This window comes from Eubalaena glacialis, chromosome 13 (assembly GCF_028564815.1).
Source record: "Eubalaena glacialis isolate mEubGla1 chromosome 13, mEubGla1.1.hap2.+ XY, whole genome shotgun sequence".
Lineage (NCBI taxonomy): Eukaryota > Metazoa > Chordata > Mammalia > Artiodactyla > Balaenidae > Eubalaena > Eubalaena glacialis.
In genome coordinates, this window is record NC_083728.1 from 11924794 (window position 1) to 11948031 (window position 23238).

General features: G+C 41.4%; 1 protein-coding gene across 4 annotated transcripts in view; it reads left to right on the forward strand.

Moving 5' to 3' along the window:
- UBE2V1 (ubiquitin conjugating enzyme E2 V1) overlaps window positions 1–21669 on the forward strand; it is a 30538-nt gene extending 8869 nt beyond the window's left edge. For 3 of the 4 annotated variants that reach the window (XM_061207806.1, XM_061207807.1, XM_061207809.1), the window contains exons 2-4: window positions 8800–8948; window positions 18730–18855; window positions 20130–21669. In XM_061207806.1, the coding sequence (XP_061063789.1) occupies window positions 8800–8948; window positions 18730–18855; window positions 20130–20276 (422 nt within the window). In that variant the 3' untranslated portion in view covers window positions 20277–21669. The remainder of the gene's footprint in view (window positions 1–8799; window positions 8949–18729; window positions 18856–20129) is intronic. The other variant, XM_061207808.1, reaches the window with a different exon arrangement.
- The last annotated feature ends 1569 nt before the right edge of the window (window positions 21670–23238 follow it).

Consider the following 23238-nt stretch of genomic DNA (forward strand, 5'->3'; position numbering starts at 1 on the left):
TCAGGAACTTCAAAAAGGATGGTATGGCTGAAGGAGGGTGAAGAGCAAGGGAAAGGGTGGCAGGAAATGATGTTGGAGAAACAGGTAGGGCTCTGTAGGCGAGGTAAGGAGTTTGGATGCTAGTTGTAAGGGAAAGCCAGTGGAGGACTTTGAGAAGGGGAGTGATGGGATCTAACTTAACAGTGGTTGCAGTGGGAATGGTGAAGATGATTGTATTTGGGATATATTTGGAATTGGGTTAGATACGGGGTGTAAGAGAAAGATTTCTTATCATAACTCCAAGATTTCTAGCCAGAGAAATCTGTTTGTGCTATATACTGAGATCGAAGAGTGGGTACTTTTTGTTTTTTGAGGAGTGCAAGGGAGTTTTGTTTGGAATTGTTTTAAGTTGGAGAGGCCTATGAGGCATATAAACGGAGATGTGTAGAAGGCAGTTAGTTGGAAATACAAATTGGAGAGTTATTAAGCTTCCTTGGTCTGGGTAAAATCACCTGGGGAGTAGACAGGAAAGCAGCAGTCAGTAGGCTGTGCCCTGAGGCCTGGCAGCCAGTGTTTGGAGGTCAAGGAGGTGAGGCCGATCAACTAGTGAGGTATCAAGAGAGCCTGAGGCTAAGGGAAGAGAGTTACAGGAGGGAGTTATGGGTGCTGCTGGGAGCTCCAGGAACTTGAGGTGGGGACTGAGAATTGACCACAGGATTTGGCTAGAGGGTGCTGCTTGGTGCACCTGACAAGAGCAGTTTGGGTGAGTGACTAGCTAGAAAAGCCTGATTGGAGTAGGTGCAAGTAGAGTGAAGAATTGCAAACAAGGGGTCTAGACAGCCCTTTTGAGATTTTTTGCTAAAAATGAACAAAGAAATGAGATGGTAGCTAGAAGGGGATATGGGATCAAGTGAGGGTTTTTGTTTTTTATGCTACGATGGATAGTACAGTGCCGATGAAGGGATTCAATCTCTGTCCCAGGTATTACACAAAGTGCTTTTATAGGTTTTACCTCATTGGTTCTTCCTCACCACTTGTAGAGGCAAGGAGTATTGGGATCCCTGTTACGCTGAGGGTCATGGGTAACTTGGCGTAGTCACCCAGCTAGATTGCTGGAAAGTTGCAGAGTGTGGATTTGAGCCTAGGTTCCTGGTCTTAACCCTCTGCTGAGAGATTATAGAATTTTCTCTAAATTATATTCTGATTCTTATTTGTGGGAGGTAACTTCACCATTACTCTGACCAGCCTTTTTAAAATAGAGTGGTCGGGACTTCCCTGGCGGTCCAGTGGTTGAGACTTCGCCTTCCAGTGCAGGGAGAGCTAAGATCCCGCATGCCTCGCGGCCAAAAATACCAAAACATAAAACAGAAGCAGTATAGTAACAAATTCAATAAAGACTTTTAAAATGGTCCACATCAAAAAAAAAAAAAAAATCTTAAAAAAAAAATAATAGAGTGGTCAACCAGGTATCCTTACGTTTGTGATTCTACTTCCGTGGCATCTAAAGATTGTTTATGTGAGTATACACATACGGGGAAGCATGGGTTGACTTTGTGTTTATCTTTTATAAAATGGAGTGTGCATACCTTTTTATCCTTTGCTCAGTTTTTTTATTTTTCAACGAATATTTATCTAAAGACTACCATGTAAAGGCCAGTTGTTTTAATTTTTTTTATAAAAATGGGAACCATCACCCCAGTCATACAAATTAATATGTGCTGCCTTAAATCTCTTTTAACATCCCACCTACCTCAGCTTATAAGAAGTTCGATAACTTGTTCCGTTGTCACAAGTATTTGCTCTAAGCAAATGCTTCTGGCTTTGTATCCTGAGATGTTAGTAGTAACACATCCCTAACCTGGCCTCTAATCCTTCAGCCCATCCTGAACATTACCTGGGAGATTTGCCTTATCTCTTGCCCTGCTCAGAGCCTTTTGCAGCTCCCCACTAATTACCCTCAGGATAAAGTCCTCTTAGTAACATGGCCCCACCTCTTTAGCTTTCATCAAATTCAGAGGGGTCTATGACCCCCTCAAAGATTAAGAAACGTCCTATGATTATATTTCTCTCATACGTTCTAATACTGTTTTGTTTTATTGAACTTTGTATGTGTATCTTGTTTCCATAGTGAGACTTTATACTCTGATTGGGAGGCTCCTGTTTTTATTTCTTTCATAGCCCCAATAAGGTCTAGCATGGTGTTGGATAGGTGTTTGATAATTACTGTACTGAAAGAAAGTGTGTGTACATATATATTACTAACAAATTTATGGGTAGGGAAATTTTGACAAACAGGTAACAAGCGTAGCTAACATTTTAAAAAATTGCAGTCCTGAAATGTGTGGATTTTGCTTGTAAAGGTGAAATGAGCTCAGTTTTACACACATTAAACATGGTGAACCCTAGATGGTTCCTTACTAGATAGAGTTCAGTATACCAGCTAACCAGATGTTTCCTTACTAGATAGAGTTCAGTATACCAGCTAACCAGGTGCTAATCAGCCACTTCTATTTAAATATCAAAAACAACTAAATGAATCACTGCATAATTTGTAAATTTTTGCAGTTCCTGATTTCTGCTAGCTGTAGTTATTCCCCAGACTTCGCTTTTAATCAATTTTTGAGTGAAAATAAAAGTTTATGGCTTAGGAAAAATGAATTAAAAAGTAACAGTCCTCTTTAAAAGCTATCCAGGGACTTCCCTGGTGGCGCAGTGGTTAAGAATCTGCCTGCCAGTGCAGGGGACATGGGTTCGATCCCTGGTCCAGGAAGATCCCACATGCCATGGAGCAACTAAGCCCGTGCGCCACAACTACTGAACCTGTGTGCCGCAACTACTGAAGCCTGTGTGCCTAGAGCCCACGCTCCGCAACAAGAGAAGCCACCGCAATGAGAAACCCGCGCACCGCAACAAAGAGTAGCCCCCGCTTGCCACAACTAGAGAAAGCCGGCATGCAGCAACAAAGACCCAATGCAGCCAAAAATAATAATAAATAAACAAACAAAGAAATAAATAATTTTTTTAAATAAAATAAAAGCTATCCACTTTGTGGACTTAAATTCTTCGAGATTTTGCTAAATAAAGGTTAACTGAGTACTTAACTGCCCAATGCCAGATAACAACGTTTATCAACCTTTACTTACCCTTACCCTCAGAGGGTTTAAAATATCCTCTGAGCTAAACCTAGGATATTAGGGCTCAAAGGGATTTTTGAGAACAATTAGGTGACCTCGGATGTTGCAAAGTGATGTCCCATAAGCAGAATCTGACCCACAGACATTTGGCCAGAGCAGAGGAGTGACTGTCCCCTTTAGACAGGACGTGTATTCTCCAGCTCACCTCAGTTCTTAACACTTCCTGTTGTTTTGAGCCAGACATTAAAGAAATCTGCAAAGCCATACCAGTCTTCTCACTAGTTTAATTTTGTTCTTTGGAAAATATAGTTATATGTTATTTATCTTAACACATAATGGTTGGTTGTGGTTAGTTGTAAATGAATTAAATATTTTTATAATTTCTCAGTTTTAATTTTCTAATTTGGTCAATATCAATAGCCATAACCGACATAAACAGAGGCTCTTTGAAGTCTTCAATAATTTTTAAGAGTGTAAAAGAGTCTTGAGACCAAAAAAGCTGAGAACTGCTATTCAAATGGAATAAATGCTTATCATAATTAATCAGTATATAGTACAATTATTCTGGTATTCATATGTATATCCCAACTCCTGCTTGGAATATTTCTAGACTGCCTAATAGATGCTGGCCAATCCAGAGTTTTTCATTTATTAAGCTGTTTTGATGCCTGTTTTATAATTGAATCAAATTGAATCATCCTGTAACGTCAGTACGGAAGTAACAACAAAAAGCTGACTTTGTCCTCTGTGGTGCTCATTTACTGTTCCAAATACTAACCTAAAATAAGTTTAAGTGACTCATTTTTTGTTGTTGTTCAGTTGTGTATATGAGCTTTGCATGCTTTGTTTTTAAGTAATTAAATGTCTAATCCAATGGAAATACCTGTTGGAAGTGCAAGATTCATTACTAATATAATATTTTCCCCTACTTCAGAAGTAAAAAAATCAAGCGTCAGAAAGATATAACTTGAATTCACTACCTGTTTTGAAACTAATAGCAATGAGCTTGTGATATTTGGATTAAGATTTCCTAATCAGGGGGACTTCCCTGGCGGTCCAGCAGTTAAGACTCTGTGCTTCCAGTGCAGGGGGCGCGGGTTCGTTTCCTGGTCGGGAAACTATGATCCCACATGCCGCGAAGCGTGGCCAAAAAATTAAAAAAAAAAAAAAAAAAAGATTTCCTAATCAGACCTGGTTGTTAGATGAAGAGGGAACATTTCCACCTATAAGGATGTTCTTTGCTAAAGTTTAAAAGAGGAACAGTTACACCTGAAATAATCCAACCTGATTTAAAGATCTGACACAAAAAATAGCACATTTGGGGGAATTCCCTGGCGGTTCAGTGGTTAGGACTTGGCGCTTTCACTGCTGGGACCCCGGGTTCAATCCCTGGTTGGGGAACTAAGATCCTGCAAACAGAGGAGCAGCAAAAAAAGAAAAGAAAAAAAAGCACATTTTTTATCTTGCCAAAGAGAGCAACTTGAAATAGAGGTCACATGTATAACTTCATTCAAGAGTGAAGGGCTTAGCCATGGGAGCTATTGTACTTTGCTGTTGATCATTTGACTTGAACAAGTATTGATAACACTAAAGAACACAGACTACTTAAAGTTAGTCACTTAGGGAATACTATGAAGTGAGATTCCCACTCTCAGAGAATCCTTGATCCTTATTTCAATCAGTTGTCATATAACTGAAGCCCTAGAGAAGGTGAGGAAGCATGACTGATGTAACTTATCTGGGGAAGAGTGTTCCAGGCAAAGCGAATAGCAAGTGCAGTTTGGTTGACATGGTTCCTAAGTGTTTTGTTGATCAAATGACACAATCGTGGTGTTTTTTTTGTTTTGTTTTGTTTTAACATCTTTATTGGAGTATAATTGCTTTACAATGGTGTGTTAGTTTCTGCCTTATAACAAAGTGAATCAGTTATACATATATATATCCCCATATCTCTTCCCTCTTGGGTCTTCCTCCCTCCCACCCTCCCTATCCCACCCCTCTAGGTGGTCACAAAGCACTGAGCTGATCTCCCTGTGCTATGCGGCTGCTTCCCACTAGCTATCTATTTTACGTTTGGTAGTGTATATATGTCCATGCCACTCTCTCACTTCGTCCCAGCTTACCCTTCCCCCTCCCCATATCCTCAAGTCCATTCTCTAGTAGGTCTGCGTCTTTATTCCCGTCTTGCCCCTAGGTTCTTCATGACCTTTTTTTTTTTTTTTCTTAGATTCCATATATATGTGTTGGCATACGGTATTTGTTTTTCTCTTTCTGACTTGCTTCACTCTGTATGACAGACTCTAACAACCCAATCCAAAAACGGGCAGAAGACTGAAATAGAAATTTCTCCAAAGAAGATACACAGATTGCCAACAAACACATGAAAGAATGCTCAACATCATTAATCATTAGAGAAATGCAAATCAAAACTACAATGAGATATCATCTCACACTGGTCAGAATGGCCATCATCAAAAAATCTACAAACAATAAATGCTGGAGAGGGTGTGGAGATAAGGGAACCCTCTTGCACTGTTGGTGGGAATGTAAATTGATACAGCCACTATGGAGAACAGTATGGAGGTTCCTTAAAAAACTAAAAATAGAACTACCATACGACCCAGCAATCCCACTACTGGGCATATACTCAGAGAAAACTATAATTCAAAAGGAGTCATGTACCACAGTGTTCATTGCAGCTCTATTTACAATAGCCAGGACATGGAAGCAACCTAAGTGTCCATCAACAGATGAATGGATAAAGAAGATGTGGCACATATATACAATGGAATATTACTCAGCCATAAAAAGAAACGAAATTGAGTTATTTGTAGTGAGGTATGGATGGACCTAGAGTCTGTCATACAGAGGGAAGTAAGTCACAATCGTGGTTTTTAAAAAAATCAGAAAATATGGAAAGGGGGGGTTGGAACCACCCATAATCCTTGCACCTAGAGATAACTGCTGTCACCATCTATCCAGGTTTCTTAAGATGTCTCTTAGCATCTGTATTAGTTTACTAGGGCTGCCATAACAGAATACCACAGACTGGGTAGCTTAAACAATGGAAATTCCGAATTCTGGAGGCTAGAAGTCCAAGATCAAGGTATCAGCAGGTTTGATTTCTTTTGGCTTGCAGGTGGTTGCCTTCTCACTGGGTCCTCACATGGTCTTTACTCCATACAAATGTGCATACCTGTTGTTTCCTTGTGCATCTAAGTTTCCTCTTCTAGTAAGGACACCAGTCAAATTGGATTAGGGCCCACCCTAATGGCCTCATTTTAACTTAATCACCTCTTTAAAGGCTCTGTTTCCAAATATAGTCACATTCTGAGATGCTGGCACTTAGGTCTTCAACATATGAACTTGAGACACAGTTCAGCCCATTACACCATCTGTGAACAAGTACCTCAGATATTTATCAGTCTTCCTGTCAGTACAATTCTGTGCTATTTGGATATTCATTTTTATTAGTGCAGGCTTATAAAGTAACCAATAGTAACAGCAGTAGTAATGCACAGTGATTTTTTCCTCCTAAGCCAAATTAGTTAGGATTATTAAAGATTTAACTCTTTCTAAACAAAAGGCATTGAATTGTCTGGTTTTTTGCTTATAATATCACAAACAGCCTTCAGTTTCGCGTTTGCTGGAGGAGACTTAATCCAGTATAAATGAATAATCCAGTTGGCTCTTCTGTGGATAAAAAATGCCAGTGTTTTCCAAACGGACCATTCAAGAATGCTTTCAGATTTTTCCTGTTTCCTTTCAAGTACCATCTGTGCTATTTAATATTTTTCTTCAGTCGGCTGACTCTTTTGCTTATGTTTATTTTCAAAGGGAAATTTTAACATAATCATAAAGGGGAAATTAGTTTAACATTACTTGCCCTAAATAAGTTATTCTTAAAAATAAATACATGACTGTAAAATGAAGTGTTCACTCATGTACCGCCTGAAAAAAAGCCTGGGAGCCATAGTTGACTTCTCTTTCTCTCACACTTCATAGGCAATCTGACAGGAAATCTTACCAGCTCAGACCTCTGAAATATCTAAAACTGTGCTACTTCTCACCACCTTCACTGCTATCACCCTGTTCCTTCACTGTTAACACCTATGATCTTTTGCTGGGATTACTGCAATAGCCTTCTAGCTGTTTCTGCCCTAGCTCCCTTCACTGTACTCTTCATACAGCAGCCAGAGGGATCCTGTTAAAAACAAGTCAAAATCCTGTGATTCCTCTATTCAAAACTCCAGTGGCTCTTTAACAGTTGGAGTCCCTAATTTCCTACTGTTCTTCCATCTCACTAACTTGGTTTTAGCTCATTTGGCATCTTTGCTGTTCTTTGACACTCTGGGCAAGGTCGTACTTCAGGGCCTTTGCACCTGCCGTTTCCTCTGACTGGAAGACTCTCCCCTCAGCTGCCGATAAGTCATGTTCCCTATTTAAAATCGTAACTCCCCCCACCAGTACTCTGCTCCAGAGCACCACCATCTGTCATACTACATAACTTGCATAATTTGTATTTGTTTCCTTCTAGAATGTAAGCTCCATGAGGGCAGGCATTTTTGTTTTGTTCACAGCTTATTTCCCGGTGCCTAGAAAAGTGTCTGATTTCCTCAGGTATTTATTCCAGTTGAATTAATAGTAACATATGTTCCACACTTTGGGAAATACTGAGGTATACAGAGAACACCTCCCACAGTCTTGAGTCCCTCCAGTGGGTATTTCTTCATAATCATATGTTAAGTGCTGCTTGGCTCTGAGAGTCTGGCCAGTTGGAGGCTCAGTAAAGAAAGCTTGTAACTTGCCTGGATCCTGAGTTTTTTCCTGAGGAATAGTCTAAATGCCAGGGGAAGAGGTGAGTGGGGGGAGAGGTAGGCAGGACTGGTTGGGAGAATAACATCCCCATCTGGGCCCCAGTACCTAGACTTTGTTCTGGAAGACACCCAGAAGCAGTGCAAGCCTCAGCCTGAACTTAGGTACAGTGGCATGAACCTGTGAGATGTGTTTGTGTGCTTGCTTCCATGAGCTACTTGCCAGGCTTTGGGATTTTTGGAAACAGGTAAAGCAGAGAACTGGCTACCCTCTTAGCTTTTTCACAAGAGAGAAACTATGACTTAAATATTTGCAGTTTTTCATCCTTGCCGCCTTCTGTTGACTCTGAGTTGACCAAGAGGACACTGTTGTTACACGATAGGGCCAGGGCGTCTGTTCCTCCTAAGGTAGTTTGAGAGTCGTTCCAACAAATGAGCACGCCCTTAGACTCAGAAATGTAGAATAAGAACAAAACAAAAGAAATAGCCTCTTTTCTTCCAAGGCACTTTTGTTAGCACTTTAGTTTTCATCTCAAACTAGTAGGCCCAAATTAATCAACATTTCGGCTTGTAAACCCTTTATGAAGTTCGTCAAAGCTCCAGGGATGGGGGTGGGGTGTCTTTCTAGGTTCGGTCATCTAGCCCTGGTGTAGTCGTCACTTCACCTGTAACAAACCACGTGCCCCTTCCTTCTGGTTGTGCTGGTCAATACAGATAGCTTCGTAAGCAGCAAGCTTGAGGTACGACAACTTACAGCAGTTTTTAGCTCATAAGCATCTTTATTCTGACCTAGTGATAATGAGCAGCTAGCTCTAGGCTTACAAGTTCCCCTGGAGTTGCTAGTATCTTGAATTTCTTTCCATTTATTTTAGGAGTAAAAGTCCCTCGCAATTTCCGACTGTTGGAAGAACTCGAAGAAGGCCAGAAAGGAGTAGGAGATGGCACAGTTAGCTGGGGTCTAGAAGATGACGAAGACATGACACTTACAAGATGGACAGGGATGATAATTGGGCCTCCAAGAGTAAGCGTCGAGCTACCGCTATAAATGTCAATGTCTTAAATTCACTGTGCCTCCTTTTAAAAAATATTAGCCTTATCACGGAAAAAGCTCACCAATGGTATATTTTCTGAAATGTGGCTATTCTTTTTTGACCAGTTTCAGTTTATATATTTGAACCTCTTCTGATGCTGTTTAATCCCTCTAAATGGTAAGCAAAAACCTGTTTAGACTCATAGTGTGAATTCACATGACAATGTAGACAGTGAGGTTTGAGGTAATTGTACCCTCATGTAGTTTAGAACAAACTCCTGGGCTTATCAAATAACAAGGCTCCAGGTACAGCCAGCATTCCTGAAGACAGTGTCCAACTGAACTTTGGAAAACCTTCCAAAGGTTGTGGTTTTTATTCATTGTTTCCCAGTCCTGCCATGCGTCTGTATCCTAATTCATTGGGCCATTCAACAAAGGGTTATTGCCTGCCTGGTCTGCTCTGGTCTGTTCCAGGCTCTTTTGGGCCCAAAGACCTTTGCAAAGAAGACAAAGACAATGGGGATGGGGAACAGGACCTCTCTTTTAGAGCTCTGTGATTTTCGAGCGTTCCCAGTCTTATAATGCCAGCTAACCTTTTTTTGTGGCACATAGTAAACCCCCCAGAAATGCCCTTTAATTCTCACAAGAGCCTGTTGTAAGGTGCTCCTGTTGCGTAGTTGCATTCCATCTTACAGATGAGGAAGCCGACTTGGAAAAGCCAGGGTACTCGCACAAAGTGACATAGCTGATAATTCCCAAACCTGGTCTCACTCCAGAGCCTGTGCTCCTAACCACTGTGCTATATTGTCTCCTTCCTATTTATATTTTGAGTTTTCATCTGTTCCCATTATAGAATTATCCAGTCTTAAGTAGTAATTTGATGTAGGAGTGAAGAAATAGATTCCAATAATGTGACACTTGTTTCAGACAAGCGGTAGGAGATTCTGCCTGAGTGTAGCAGGCCCTTTCCTGTGTCTGCTTGTGCTTAAGGGTGATGATGTTCGGTCATTCTTTTCACCTCGTGCAAGGCTCTGCACCAGCTCGCTGGGAGATAGAAAGACACATGGGACGCGGCCCTGTCTGAAAAAAGGAAGCGTGTGGTGCTCGCTCAGTGTTAGGACTCTTAGACTGTCATAAACACTCATGGTGAATGACTGGCTTTGATATTTAATGTTACTTTTTGAATCATTTTTGTGACCCTGTAGTTTTGTTTGGGGGGTTTTAAAAAAAATATTCAATCTGTTTTTACTCATTTCTTGATCTTTTTTTAATCTATGAAAATCGGAGTTTTCTGAATCTATTAAATACTGGGAAAAACCTTGATCTAGAAGGCTTGTTTCTTCATAAAGATCATTTCTTGCTGTCTCTGAAAGTCCACTGTATAGTGATGGCTTCCTTCACTGCATTCTTATCTTCCTAAGAATGGTTTAGGTTTTTTGAAGATGAGAACTATTCTTCCCTTCTCTTTACTCTCCAGAGCACCTAGAAATGACTCAGAATGGGGTAGATGTTCAACAGATTTGTTAACAGACTGATTTTTAGGTTCTAACAAACTAAGAATGAACCAGCATACAACATTGTGAATACGCTAAATACCACTGAATTATATACTTAAACAAACAAATGAACAAATAAAATGAACACTAAGTTCTGTTGAAAATATGCTGTTCCACCTAAAACATCTTAGATTACCCTGAGTTTCAGTTTACCTCTTTCCAAAGGGGGCTAACTTTTAATGAGTAGCTACAGTATGTAAGATACTTTCCATATATCCTTTACATCCTTCTTTTTTTTTTAATTGAGACATAATTCACAAACCATAGAATTCACTTAGCATAGAATATACTTTTAAAGTGTACAGTTCAGTGGTTTTTATTATATTCAGAATTGTGCAACTGTCACTAATTTCAGAGCATTCTCATTACCCAAGAAAGAAACCCCATACCCTTTGGCAGTCACTCCCATTCTGCCCTCTACCCGCTCACTCCTCACCCTTGACAATCACTGTTTACTTTCTGTATCTATGCATTTGCCTGTTGTGGACATTTCATGTAATTGGAATCAATATGTGGTCTTTTGTGACTGGCTTTTACTTAGCATAATGTTTTCAACGTTTGTTCATGTTATAGCACTTACCAGTAGTTCATTCCTTTTTATGGCTGAATAATATTCTTTTGTATGAATATACCGTATTTTGTTTATCCATTAATTAATTGATGGACATTTGGATTTTTTCCACTTTTTGCATATTATGAATAATACTGCTATGAACATTTGTGTACAGGTTTTTATGTGGACAGATGTTTTCAGTTCTCTTAAGTATATACATAGGAGTGGAATTGTTGGATCATATGATAACTCTGTTTAACATTTTAAACAACTGGCAAACTGTTTTCCAAAGTGGCTGCACCACTTTACATTCCCACCAGCAATGCATGAGTGTATCAGTTTCTCTGCTCCCTCACCAATACTTGTTATTGTCTGTCTTTTTACCCTTATAGTTTCTATTGCCGTGGCTCCCCAAGGTTAAAAACAAAGTCATAAAAGGAACTACCTGCTTCTAGGTGCTTCCTGTGACCAATCTATTTTATGATTAACATACAGGGTATATGCTGTGCATCGGGAATATCAAGCTAATTATTAAAGCATCTAAATAGAGCTCTGAGTAACTCATCTCCCTATTGTATTTTTGTTATTGTATTACTCAAAATCCTCCACCAGTATTTAAAAGGTGTATACCATATGATCCAGCAATTCTGCTAGGAATTTACTCAGCTTTTCTTGAATGTATTGCCCAAAAGCCTGTATGTACAAAATTATTTCATGCAGTGTTTTCAATAGTAGCAAAATATTGGCAAGCACCTCAGTATCTTTCAGTGGACCATATTATATACTGTTAGGTTTTCAAAAGAATGAGACAGATTTATACGTGCTGAAATGGAGTGATCTCCATGATATTTAAGTGAAAAAAGGTACAAAGCAGTATACAGACTGTGCTGTCACTTGGGGTGGGGGTGGGTGAGGGAAGAGGAAGAGGCCAGACATACACTTGTGCTTCTGTGTGCTTAGAATACTTTTGGAAAACATAAAAGAAGCTGATGACAGTAGTTGCCTTCAAAAGGGATTGCTGGCTGGGGCCAGGGTGGAAAGGAGGCTTATTTTTCACTGTATTTTTGTACTCTTTATGCTTTAATCGTATGTGTGTGTTAGCTATTTGAAAATATATGTATATATATATATAAAAAAATCTTTTTTTTTTTTTTTTTTTTTTTTTTGAAAGCAAGTCCTCCAAACCTAAAAGTAAAGCTTCCCATCCAAGTGCCCCTTGCAAAATTCTGGCAAACATGTGACTGTCCACAGCATTAGACGTGGAGTATTTCTACTCTGACCGTGAGGTGGTAACACTAGCCAGGTTATAGGGCAAAGTTTCTCAGCCTTGGCACTATTGACATATTGGGCTGGGTCATTATTTGTTTTGGAGCTGTCCTTTGCATTAGAGGATGTTTAGCAGCATCCCTGGTGTCTCCTCACTAGATGCCAGAAGCACCTCCCCAACCCTGTTGTGACAGTCATAAATGTCTCCAGGTGTTGCCTGATTCCCACCACTTCGGGAGTGGGACAGGGACAGAAATTAACCCTGGTTGAGAAGCACTGTTAATACCTCTGGGGTTCTCCAAGATAGTGTTTTTATGTGTGGGTTAGAGTGTAGGTGTGTATTTGTACACATACTTATCTAAAAGTATTGTATGCATGCTTAAGAACAAACAGAATTACAGGAGTGTGTGAAGTAAAAGGAAAGTGATCCTTTCCCCATTTCATTATACTCCCCACAGAATAAAAACTGATCATTTGGTGCGTGGTGTGTTTCTACTAGCATTTGCTGTGGGTACACAAGCAAATACATATCCTTTTTAATAAAAATGAGACCTTGCTATGCTTAATGTTTTGCAGCTTTAATTTTTTTTTCCCCTTAGCAGATGGTGGACATCTTTCCATATCAGTGCATATTGATCCGTCTCTTTTTTAAAAGCTTTAAGTTACATGTCTGATAAATGAATATATTCTGGTAAAGTTTTTCAAACAATACAGAGTAAGCAATTCACTTTGTTCCCTTTAATTCTTTATGTCAGTCAGGAAGAGAAACCATACTGGGTATTTCAACAGAGAGAATTTAATATAGGAAGTTGATCAAATAGGTGTTGGACTGAAAAAAGCCAAAAAAGCACACTGGGGGAACACAAAGATAACACAAAGCAATCACCACCGCCTGGATCTGGGAGGATGGGTCAGGGGAGGCTGGGGCCATCGAAACCTAACACTTGGAGGACAGATACCCTCTGCTGTTAGTTCCTGTGGGGCCCAGCAGAGTTGGTTGGAGGAGCACTGAAAGGCCAGAAGCTGGAGACCAGAGACAGCTCTTGCTGCCAGGATTAGGGCCTCATGCCAGACTGACATTGGTGGGAACAGAAAGCAAATGGGAAGAAGCGAATGCCTCCTTTCGCCTTTTTATTTTCTATTAGGATTGTGTGGTCAACTCAGCAGTTTAGTCTTTAGGCTGTAGAATATTCAGGTGGCACTATGATTGAATTAGAGAAATGAATAATTAGTATTGCCTTCAGAGGGACCTATGGCTCACTCAGAAGGATACCCTGACTGATGGGAAGAGAGTTTTTGTACAGAGGAAAATTGTGTCTTGTCACTGTTTAGAGGGGTGTGCACAGGTGCTGGTTAGTAAGCTCCAAGCCCACCTTTCCCTGCTCTGCTTTGGATCCTGGGGCTGGCACTCTGCAAACTACATTTTTCCTTTGTCAGCTGGCTTCCTGTTAGGCTCCACCAATCAGGACACAGGAGAGAGTCTGTAAGGCGGAGAAAAGAGACTTGTTCCTTCCTGTTTGCCTCTTGTTCTGTCTGTGCTACTCTGGTAATTGCCCTTCATCCTGGCATCAGCAGTGGGTTCCAGCCTCCAGCTTTTGGGGGCACCCCCAGCATCAGCCTCGCAGCACCCCCTCCTCAGAGATCTGGGTTCAGCTCTGGAGCCCTCTTCCTCTGAGCCTCTAGATCTGATCAACTCCAGCTTTGTTCCTTTGTCGCCCCCAGCCTTAAGGGGGAACAAAGGGAATAATAAGAGGTGATACCTGCTCCCTGCACTTATTACCTCTGTGTTAGTACAGGTTCCTCTTTTAAAGCTTTTTTCAGTCCAGTGATACCTGTTTAACCGATTCCCTATATTAAATACTCTGTTAAAATCCTAGTGTGGTGTCTTTTTTTCCCAGCTTTTCCCGAACTTTCAAATCCCCACTTTCCTCCCCAGATTAACTGTGAACGGTAGTTCGATGCGTCTCCTCTCACACCTCTTCCTGTACATTTACTACCTGTCCATGTCCTAAGTTGTTGAGATCTTCTCAGGCTCTACCTGGTCTCCCTTTTTTAGAGGGCCCATCCTTTATTCTAACATAGCATATGCCCACATTGTACATTAAACATACTTTTTATATAACTGTATCAGATTTGAACTGAGTAGTGGTTGACTAGTTCACCTAGTGTCATCTTTCTTTTATATATTAATTTAGATTTTGTGCTTTGCTTTGCATATTTTTGCAGCCAATACCTTTTTCCTTTTCTCATATCTCGTATATCTTAGAAATACATTTTAAAAGAATGAAATTTTGCCGTTTGAAACTACATGGATGGACCTGGAGGGGGTTATGCTTAGTGAAATAAGTTAGACAGAGAAAGACAAATACTGTATGTTAACACTTTTATGTGGAATCTAAAAAATAAACAAATGAATATAACAAAACCGAAACAGACTCACAGATACAGAGAACAAACTAGTGGTTACCAGTAGGGAGAGAGAAGGGAGGATGGGCAAAATAGGGGTAGGGGATTAAGAGATACAAACTACTGTGTATAAAATAAAGCTACAAGGATGTATTGTATAGCACAGGGAATGTAGCCAATATTTTATAATAACTTTAAATGGAGTATAATCTATAAAAATATTGAATCACTATGTTGTACACCTGAGACTAGTATTGTCAGTCAACTGTACTGCAATATACATAGATAAATAAGCAAACATTCATTGTATTTTATAATACTTCCAGATTTACAGAAAAGTTGCAAAGGTGGTGTAGAAAGAAAGTTCTGGTATACACCACCCTACCCCAGTTTCCCTTATTGTTAACGTCTTATATTATTACAGTACATTTGTTACAACCGATGAACCAATATTGATACATTATTAACTGAAGTCCATAATTTATTCAGGTGTCCTTAGCTTTTTACCTTATGTCTATTTTCTGTTCTAGAATCCTATCCAATATACCACATTATGTTTTGCTGTCATGTCCTAGGCTCCTTGTGCCTGTAACAGTTTCAGGTTTTTCTTGGTTTTGTTGTCCTTGACAGTCTGGAGGAGTACTGGTCATATATTTTGTAGAGTGTCTCCCTGTTTGAATTGGTCTCATGTTTTCCTCATGATCAGGCTAGGATTATCTCACATATATATTTTAGGCCCAAGAAAAGTTTGTGATCTCTAGGCTCTGGGCATGTAGTGATCAATGGATGAAACAGCCTATGTACACATAAATATATCCAGAGTTGGAGGGAGGTGTCTGTCTGCTTCTGTAGGTTATACATAATCTGCAACTTGCTGGCTATACCAAGAGCTATGTCTTGGCAGCCTTTGCAGGGGTGCGTGCATGCGTGAGTGTATGAGTGTGTGTGTGTGTGTGTGTGTGTGTGTGTGTGTGTGTGTGTGTCTGGGGCTCAGCCTTTCAAAAGGCTGCAGAGTATCCAATTATAGGAATATGCCTTATTTGTTTAGTCAGTCCCTTGCAGGTGGACATTTAGATTGTCTGAAGTATCAAAAATAACTAAACAGTGCTTCACCTTTTTGTACGAGTCTGTCTGTAGGAAATTCCTAGAAATGGTCTTGCTGGTCTGAGCATGCCTGTTTCAACATGTTGATAGGCACTGCCAAATTGCCCCATGAAGCTCAAGCCATGACAACAAAGTTGTTCCATGATCAAATAATGAATCTTAAAGAGAGCAGTGTTCCTCACAGAGACAGAATGTTCTAGCAATTCTCCTTCAGGCACATTTCCTTTCTTCAATGAAACCTTTTTAGCAGGTCTCTGGAGCCCTCGTAAACAAAAGAAAAAACCAGAACCTCATTTTCTATAACAGTTTTGCTTTGGGCTTTTTAGTGACCCTTCAGTGTCTCTGCTCACTTGACTTGAGGCACTTTTCACTGTGTTCCAATGAAAATGCCAGTTGAACATAAGTGGTCAGAAATTCAATATTTCTCTTGTTCTAAGTTAGTCATAGCATGGATGTTTTTAAATTAGACTTTCATAGTGTCAAGAGTAACATTAAGATTTAATCTATGTAATAATCAGAATCCTATTACTAAACTGCCTACCTTCTTAACCATTTTGATGCTGTTGTTAATAGAGTGATCAGTGACCTCTTATCAACACTGATAAGCCACAAACCATGCTGGCAGGTGAATAAATTGGTGCATCAGAGCCTCCAAAATGTAGTGTCAAAGATTTTAACAGACTTCGTGATTTTGGTAATTACTGTGAGCCCCCAGGGACTTTTTTATGTAAGAAATTGTCTTTGAATTGTGTGACAAAACCAGTAAGCAGGAATGCAGGACACACCCAGAGATGAATTTGGGATCCATGCAGTCAACAGATATTTATTGAGTGTGAGACTGTGTTAGGCGCTGAGGCTGGACCTTTTACCATATTTTCCATAAATCTGTACGGAGACCGTGCCACTCTTCGCTTCCTGCTTGTTATGTTTACTGAGTGAGTTTTTCTTTCTTGGAGGAAACTCCTTACTTGCAACAAGGTGTTCGTTTTATAAAAGCTTAAAGAGCAACATTCATTCATTCAACAGTTGAATACCAGTTCAGTTGAGGCCCCTGCCCTCCTTGTTATGAGTTTAGTGAGGGGTGTCAAACACAAGACTGGGAGTCAGTCTTCAGACGAGGGGTGAGGAGGACTCCGAGAGGAGTGAGCTGCAGTGTGCAGTGGAGCAGCTGGTATCAGGGCCCCAAGGAGAGAGAACTTGGGGCTGGATGAGGAGGGAGAAGAATAAACGGAGAGAAAGGCAGGGGTGCACAGGGTCCGATCCAGAAACTGGGGCTTCCCTTCTTAGGTCACCAGGAAGCCATTGGAGGGGTTAAGCCACAGGAACAGTTTCCGGTTTTGAAAGGTCAGTCAGGCTGCTGTATGGGGAGCACATGCTAGGGGAGTGAGAGAGAAGGTAGAGACTTGGGGTGATTCAGATGAGGTGCGGTGGTGGAGGAAAGTGGGTGGGTGTGGGATCTCTTTTGGAGGTAGAAGCTGAGACCTTTTGATGATTGGGAGGTAAGGGGTGAGGAAAAGGGGAATCATGGCTGGCTGCTAGGTTTTTGCTTTAACTGCTGGATGGTGCTGCTACTTATGAGGAAAGAAGAGAGGGGGGAGCATCTTGAGGGTGGGTGGAAATCCAGAATTGATTTTTGATTTTGTTATAGGTTGGGGTCCCTGTTAAGTGGATGTGAAAAGTTTCTATGCGTATATTAAGACTGCCTTCTGAATTTTAAAATATTAATATATGTCCCAGTTTTTAAATTAGGGATGGGCCACTATTTAGACATAATGTTTTCAAGCATTTAAATCACATCTTCTTTAATTTATTCCCCCCAAAGACCACTAGATGTCACCGTTTACACAGGAGCCATTTCTCGTGCAGCATGCAGTGAGGAAGGGGCACTGGTGCCTGAGAGGGGAACCCAGAGGAGGGTGGTCCTTGCCTTCAACGGGGCCAGTCTGATGGGGAGCTGTCACCCCTTGGTGTGGTCTTCAGACACGCAAATGATGATAATGCAACTTCATATAAGACAGAAAACTTGTGAAGTAGCCTTCTGTTTCATATGATGTTTGAACTGGGTCTTGAAGGTTGTGAAGTAGTTCAGGTGGGGGCACGGCACTCTGGGCAGAAGGAACAGCCTGGGAAAGTCAGCACGTTCTGCTGTTCACTGGGTGGAAGTTAAAGGGAAAAGTTCATTGGCTCAGGGGATCGGACCTTTCCAGTGTTTCTCAAGAGAGGCACAGTTGGCATTTGGAGAAGGACTATTTTTTTCCAGTGCAGGTCTGGCATCCTTGGCTCCCCACCTCATGTACTAAATGCCAGTAATCTCTCAGGTCATCATAAAAACAGCAGGGAGAGATGATGGCACCTACAGTTGAGATCCCTTTCACAGAGCACAACCCCGAAGTGGTGATGAAGTGGGAAGCGACTCTCCTGTCTCTATCCCACCCCCACCTTGTGCTTCGTTTTGAAGTTCTCTCAAGAGTTACCTGCACTGCGCTTTGTACATGGTGGTATTTAATGCACTGGCTGATGATCCCCGCATGAGTAGACATCTGGTGTGACTTCTCAGAATGAAGAATGCCTCTTACACATCATTTCCCAGAGCGTAGAAAAATTAACACAAAAACAAGTCCATCTGATTGGCCTTAATAACACTAACATGAAACTTCAGTGATAACTAGCTTAAATTTTCTGCCTTCTTTATATTCCCCCCCAGGCCAGGATTCACATACACCAGTGTAAGGACTAATTACTGCTAACTTATCAAATAACCAGTAGACTTTGTGTAATGGAAGCAGATGCACCAGTTCTGCAGTCAGGAATAAATGAGGTTTCAGAAGTTCTACCTTTTTGAATTCTTTGTAATTGCCTGACATGGCTGTACCCTTTTTTTTTCCAGACAATTTATGAAAACCGAATATACAGCCTTAAAATAGAATGTGGACCTAAATACCCAGAAGCACCCCCCTTTGTAAGATTTGTAACAAAAATTAATATGAATGGAGTTAATAGTTCTAATGGAGTGGTAAGTTGTTTTTCCTGCCCCTACTTGTTCTCTGGGGTTCTCTGAAAAATGCTTTGTACTTTAATATCAGGGGCACTTTGGGCTGGAGTCCATATGTTACTTGGTTATTTGATGATAAAATATATTGCAGTATGAACATGTGCAGATTTGGGGTGAGGGCCTGTTTCCCAATTGTGTTTAACCACAACTTACACAGCATGTACTGTGGCCTGTATTACTCAGCACTATGCCGGTCACTTTGAGATAAGAGCTCATTCAGTCCTCCTGATATACACCCAAGAGGTAGAGAGGTGAGGAAACCGAGGTGAAAGATCTTGCCCAAGGTCACACTTTTACCTCATGGGCCTTATTTGGGGACGACATACTATTTTTTTCCTCTAATGGCCTTGCTTTTTTAACTTATTTTTACCACCATTTGCACTGCCATAAATGGAAACCAGTCTCATTTGTCATAAGAAGGCAATAACGGCAATGGTAAATATTACAAAAACAAAGCAAAGTTGGTAAATTCTTCCTCCATATGTTGCTTGCCAAAGGTTTTTGAGCCTCTGAGGCCTGCTCTCTTGTTCAGAGGGGAGATCAGCAAGTACTAAAGGGTGCTGCACATTAGCATTGCATGAGCTAGTAAGCCTTCTGTTTTGAGGTATTCAGAAGACTTGAAAGAAAATTGAAAAGAGATGAGCCTTGTTACTGTGTTCAGTGTTTAGTGTTGTCTCTGAGTTCCACCTGAAGTCCTGAACCCAGGACTCAACTCACACTTCGGGAAATTTCTTGGGGAATGCTAACTAACTTGAGAGGGTGTGACTCTGAGGAAGGCGCTTGTCATTAGAGCCTGGGTCCTCGCCACCCGTTGCTTGTGCTCTCGCTGCTGCCCTGTGCCTCTTCATCGCCCACCACCTGGGCGTAACGTTGAGAGAGGACAGGCCCTGAGCAGTAGCCGCAGCCAGCCCAGGAGCAGCTCAGGTCGTTGTTTCAGAGCCAGTTGGGTTGAGTCTCACCAAGTGTCAGTGCCATTTCTCTAAAGGTGGTTTTACTTATTCATAATTTCCTTCTCCCACACAGTGAGGGTTTGGGACACAAAAAGGGAAAAACAGACTAACTGGAGGGAGGGAATCCTGTGGGGATTCTGCATGTCAGATGCCACTGTGTGATGAGCATGTTCGACTTGAAAAATGCATTGTACTCACGTTTCTACTGTAGCTTAGCTCCAGCATACAACTATTCTTTTGTTTGAGAGCCTGACAGTAATTTGTTCTTTGTTTGCCTTTCTGTAGGTGGACCCAAGAGCCATATCAGTGCTAGCAAAATGGCAGAATTCATATAGCATCAAAGTTGTCCTGCAAGAGCTTCGGCGCCTAATGATGTCTAAAGAAAATATGAAACTCCCTCAGCCTCCTGAAGGACAGTGTTACAGCAATTAATCAAAAAGAAAAACCACAGGCCCTCCCCTACCCCCCATTCGATTTAAGCAGTCTTCATTTTCCACAGTAGTAAATTTTCTAGATACGTCTTGTAGACCTCAAAGTACTGGAAAGGAAGCTCCCATTCAAAGGCAGTTTATCTTAAGATACTGTAAATGATACTAATTTTTTGTCCATTTGAAATATATAAGTTGTGCTATAACAAATCATCCTGTCAAGTGTAACCACTGTCCACATAGTTGAACTTCTGGGATCAAGAAAGTATATTTAAATTGATTCCCATCATAACCGGTGGGGCACATCTAACTCAACTGTGAAAAGACACATCACGCAATCACCTTGCTGCTGATTACATGGCCTGGGGTCTCTGCCTTCTCCCGTTCCTCTCCCCCTGCCTCCCTCCCTCCCTGCAACAGCCCTCCAGCTTGGGGTGGCTTCTTAGAGTAGATGTGAGGGTTTCAGGTCACAGCCTGTGGGACTCCTGCTGGGTGTGGGATGCTTCGTCTGCACCCCTGGTTTCTTTCTTTAAGTCTTAAATGCTGCCCCCCTTCCAAGCCACCATCCTCTTCCCACTCTCCACTGCCACCCTTGGCCGAAGCATAGATTGTAACCCCCTCGGCTCCCCTCTGAAATTGGCCTTTGGTGAGGAATTCAGGGCTTTCCCCACATCTTCTCCCTCCACCTTAATCGAGGGGTGCTGCTTTGTCCTTCCTCCTCCTCAAGTCCCTTTTTGCACCATCACCACCCAACACTTTCCATGACACTTCCTTGCTTTGGCCAGAAGCCATCAGGTAAGGTTGGAAAGCGTCTCTGACCTCCCTCATTTAGTTTTGGAACCACACTTACTTACTCTCCACCAGCCTGGGAAGTGAATATTGGGTTCTCAGCCCTGCCACCCTCTGCTGTCATCATCAGCTGATACGTTTTTTTATTAGCTCAGGTTTTGATAAGGTGAAAAGAACAGTCACCAGGGTCACAGACCTGCCAGCTCTCAAAGTCCTTGGTGGTTAAACTTGGAGAAAGGCCACAGAAGACACTTGTAAGCACACACGATCCCTCTGAATGAATTGTTTTCTTTTCCTGTAATTGCTTTTGCTTTTAAAAATTGAAGAAGTTTTAAACAGGGCTCTCATTTGGTCATCCTTGCAATCCATTTGGGTCTAGTTTGGAATCTGACAACTGGAACAAAAAGAACCGTGAACTCGGTGCACACTTTGGTTTCGGTGCTGCTGCTTCTCTCGGTCCTCAGCAGGGATAAGAAAGAACTCGGTGTGCACGGCAGATCCCCGGAATTCCTGGCCAATGGCTGCGTTTTTCCACTTTTCTGTTCAGGACCACTAAATGCTGAGATGTTGGACGCATACCGAAATAAAAGCAATTCATTGTGTTCTAAGGTTTTTTTTTTTTTTTTTAACTTAGTGTTTGTGTAAAGCCACCTTTTGAAGCAGCAACTATCAAGTCTGAAAAGCAATTGATGTTTCCATTCATCTTTTTCTGGGGAAAACCTTAGTTCTAAGGATTTAACATCCTGTAAGTAAAGTTTAACATAACAGTATTCCATAGGTAGACTTTTTATTGTCAGACCATTGCCTGATTTTAATATAATAAAAAGTGTGCATTAATATTTAAGAAGCTGTGCTCTTCTTCCTCTTGGCATATAATTTATTCAGTAATAGAATTTAATGTCTTTGGGATTCAATTTGACCTCCTAAAGCAGGGGTCGGCAAACGTTTCCTATGGTGAGCCCAAGTCAGTAAATATTTAGGCTTTTTTTCTTTCTTTCTTTTGGCCATGCTGCACGGCTTGTGGGATCTTAGTTCCCCGACCAGGGATTGAACCCAGGCCCTCGGCAGTGAGAGCGCAGAGTCCTAACCACTGGACCGCCAGGGAATTCCCAAATAATTAGGCTTTATTGTCCAAGAGGCAAAATCAAAGAAATTATGTGAGTATTTATGTAACAAGAGAGAAAACAAATTTACACAATTTTTTGGATGAAATTCAAAACATAATTGAGTACAGTTTTTATAATGTTACAGGTATACTAAGAAGAATGAAATGCTTTTTTTAGGGGATAACATTTAATTGGGATTCAAAGTTAGTATTCCCTATTATCAAATCAATTGCAAATGTTCATCTATAAAAATCGTTCTTCATTTGAGGGGCCGTACGAAACCAGGCAGTGGGCCAGATTTGGCCCATGGACCATAGTTTGCCAACCCCTGCCGTAAAAGATTGAGTGAAAAAAGGGGTTGTGGTCTTCCCCTCTTTCCTTTGATTTAAGTAGCTTTGTGGGACCCTAGCTGCTAAGTCTCCATTAGTACCTACTTATTGGCTGGATGTAGTTGTCTTCTGGTTGGAAAAGAAAATAGAATTTTCCCATGTGTTTCTAGTGTTTGAAACAAGAGTTTTGATCTGATTGACAGTTTGTCTGCCCTCTCCTGTGTGAGGAGTGGAAACCTGTCGGCGGCTGTTTTTACTTAGGATTTGCACCTCTGCTGTGGTCCCAGCCACCAGTAGGCACCACCTTGGTGTCCTGTGCCAGGAGCCGGGTCATCCATTGGGGCCGGACCTGACTTCATGGAGGGCGTCGGGTTGTTCCTAACAGGTCACCCTCCAGAAAGTACTGCCAGAATTTCTGCCAAATGGTCCTTACGAATCTGTCCTCTGGAGCGAATCGCTGCCTTTCAAGCTCCCCTGACAGGGGATCGGGCCAGAGACATTTGTGGACTCTTCACCCTCAGTCAGTTCTCTCAAGGGAGAAAGAAGATGGGAGATTTTAAAATTATTTCAGAGTTCTACTGGAAAGCCCCAAAGCAGAGTCAGGGCTGAATCTAAAAGTGGCAGCTCTTCTGTGCAGTGACTTCCAGAGAGGAAACAAGTCCCATCTGAAATCCGAGACTCTGCACCTGTTACCTTCTTAGCGGGCTACAGGGAACTGGGCCTAGAGCTTCAGGAACTCAAC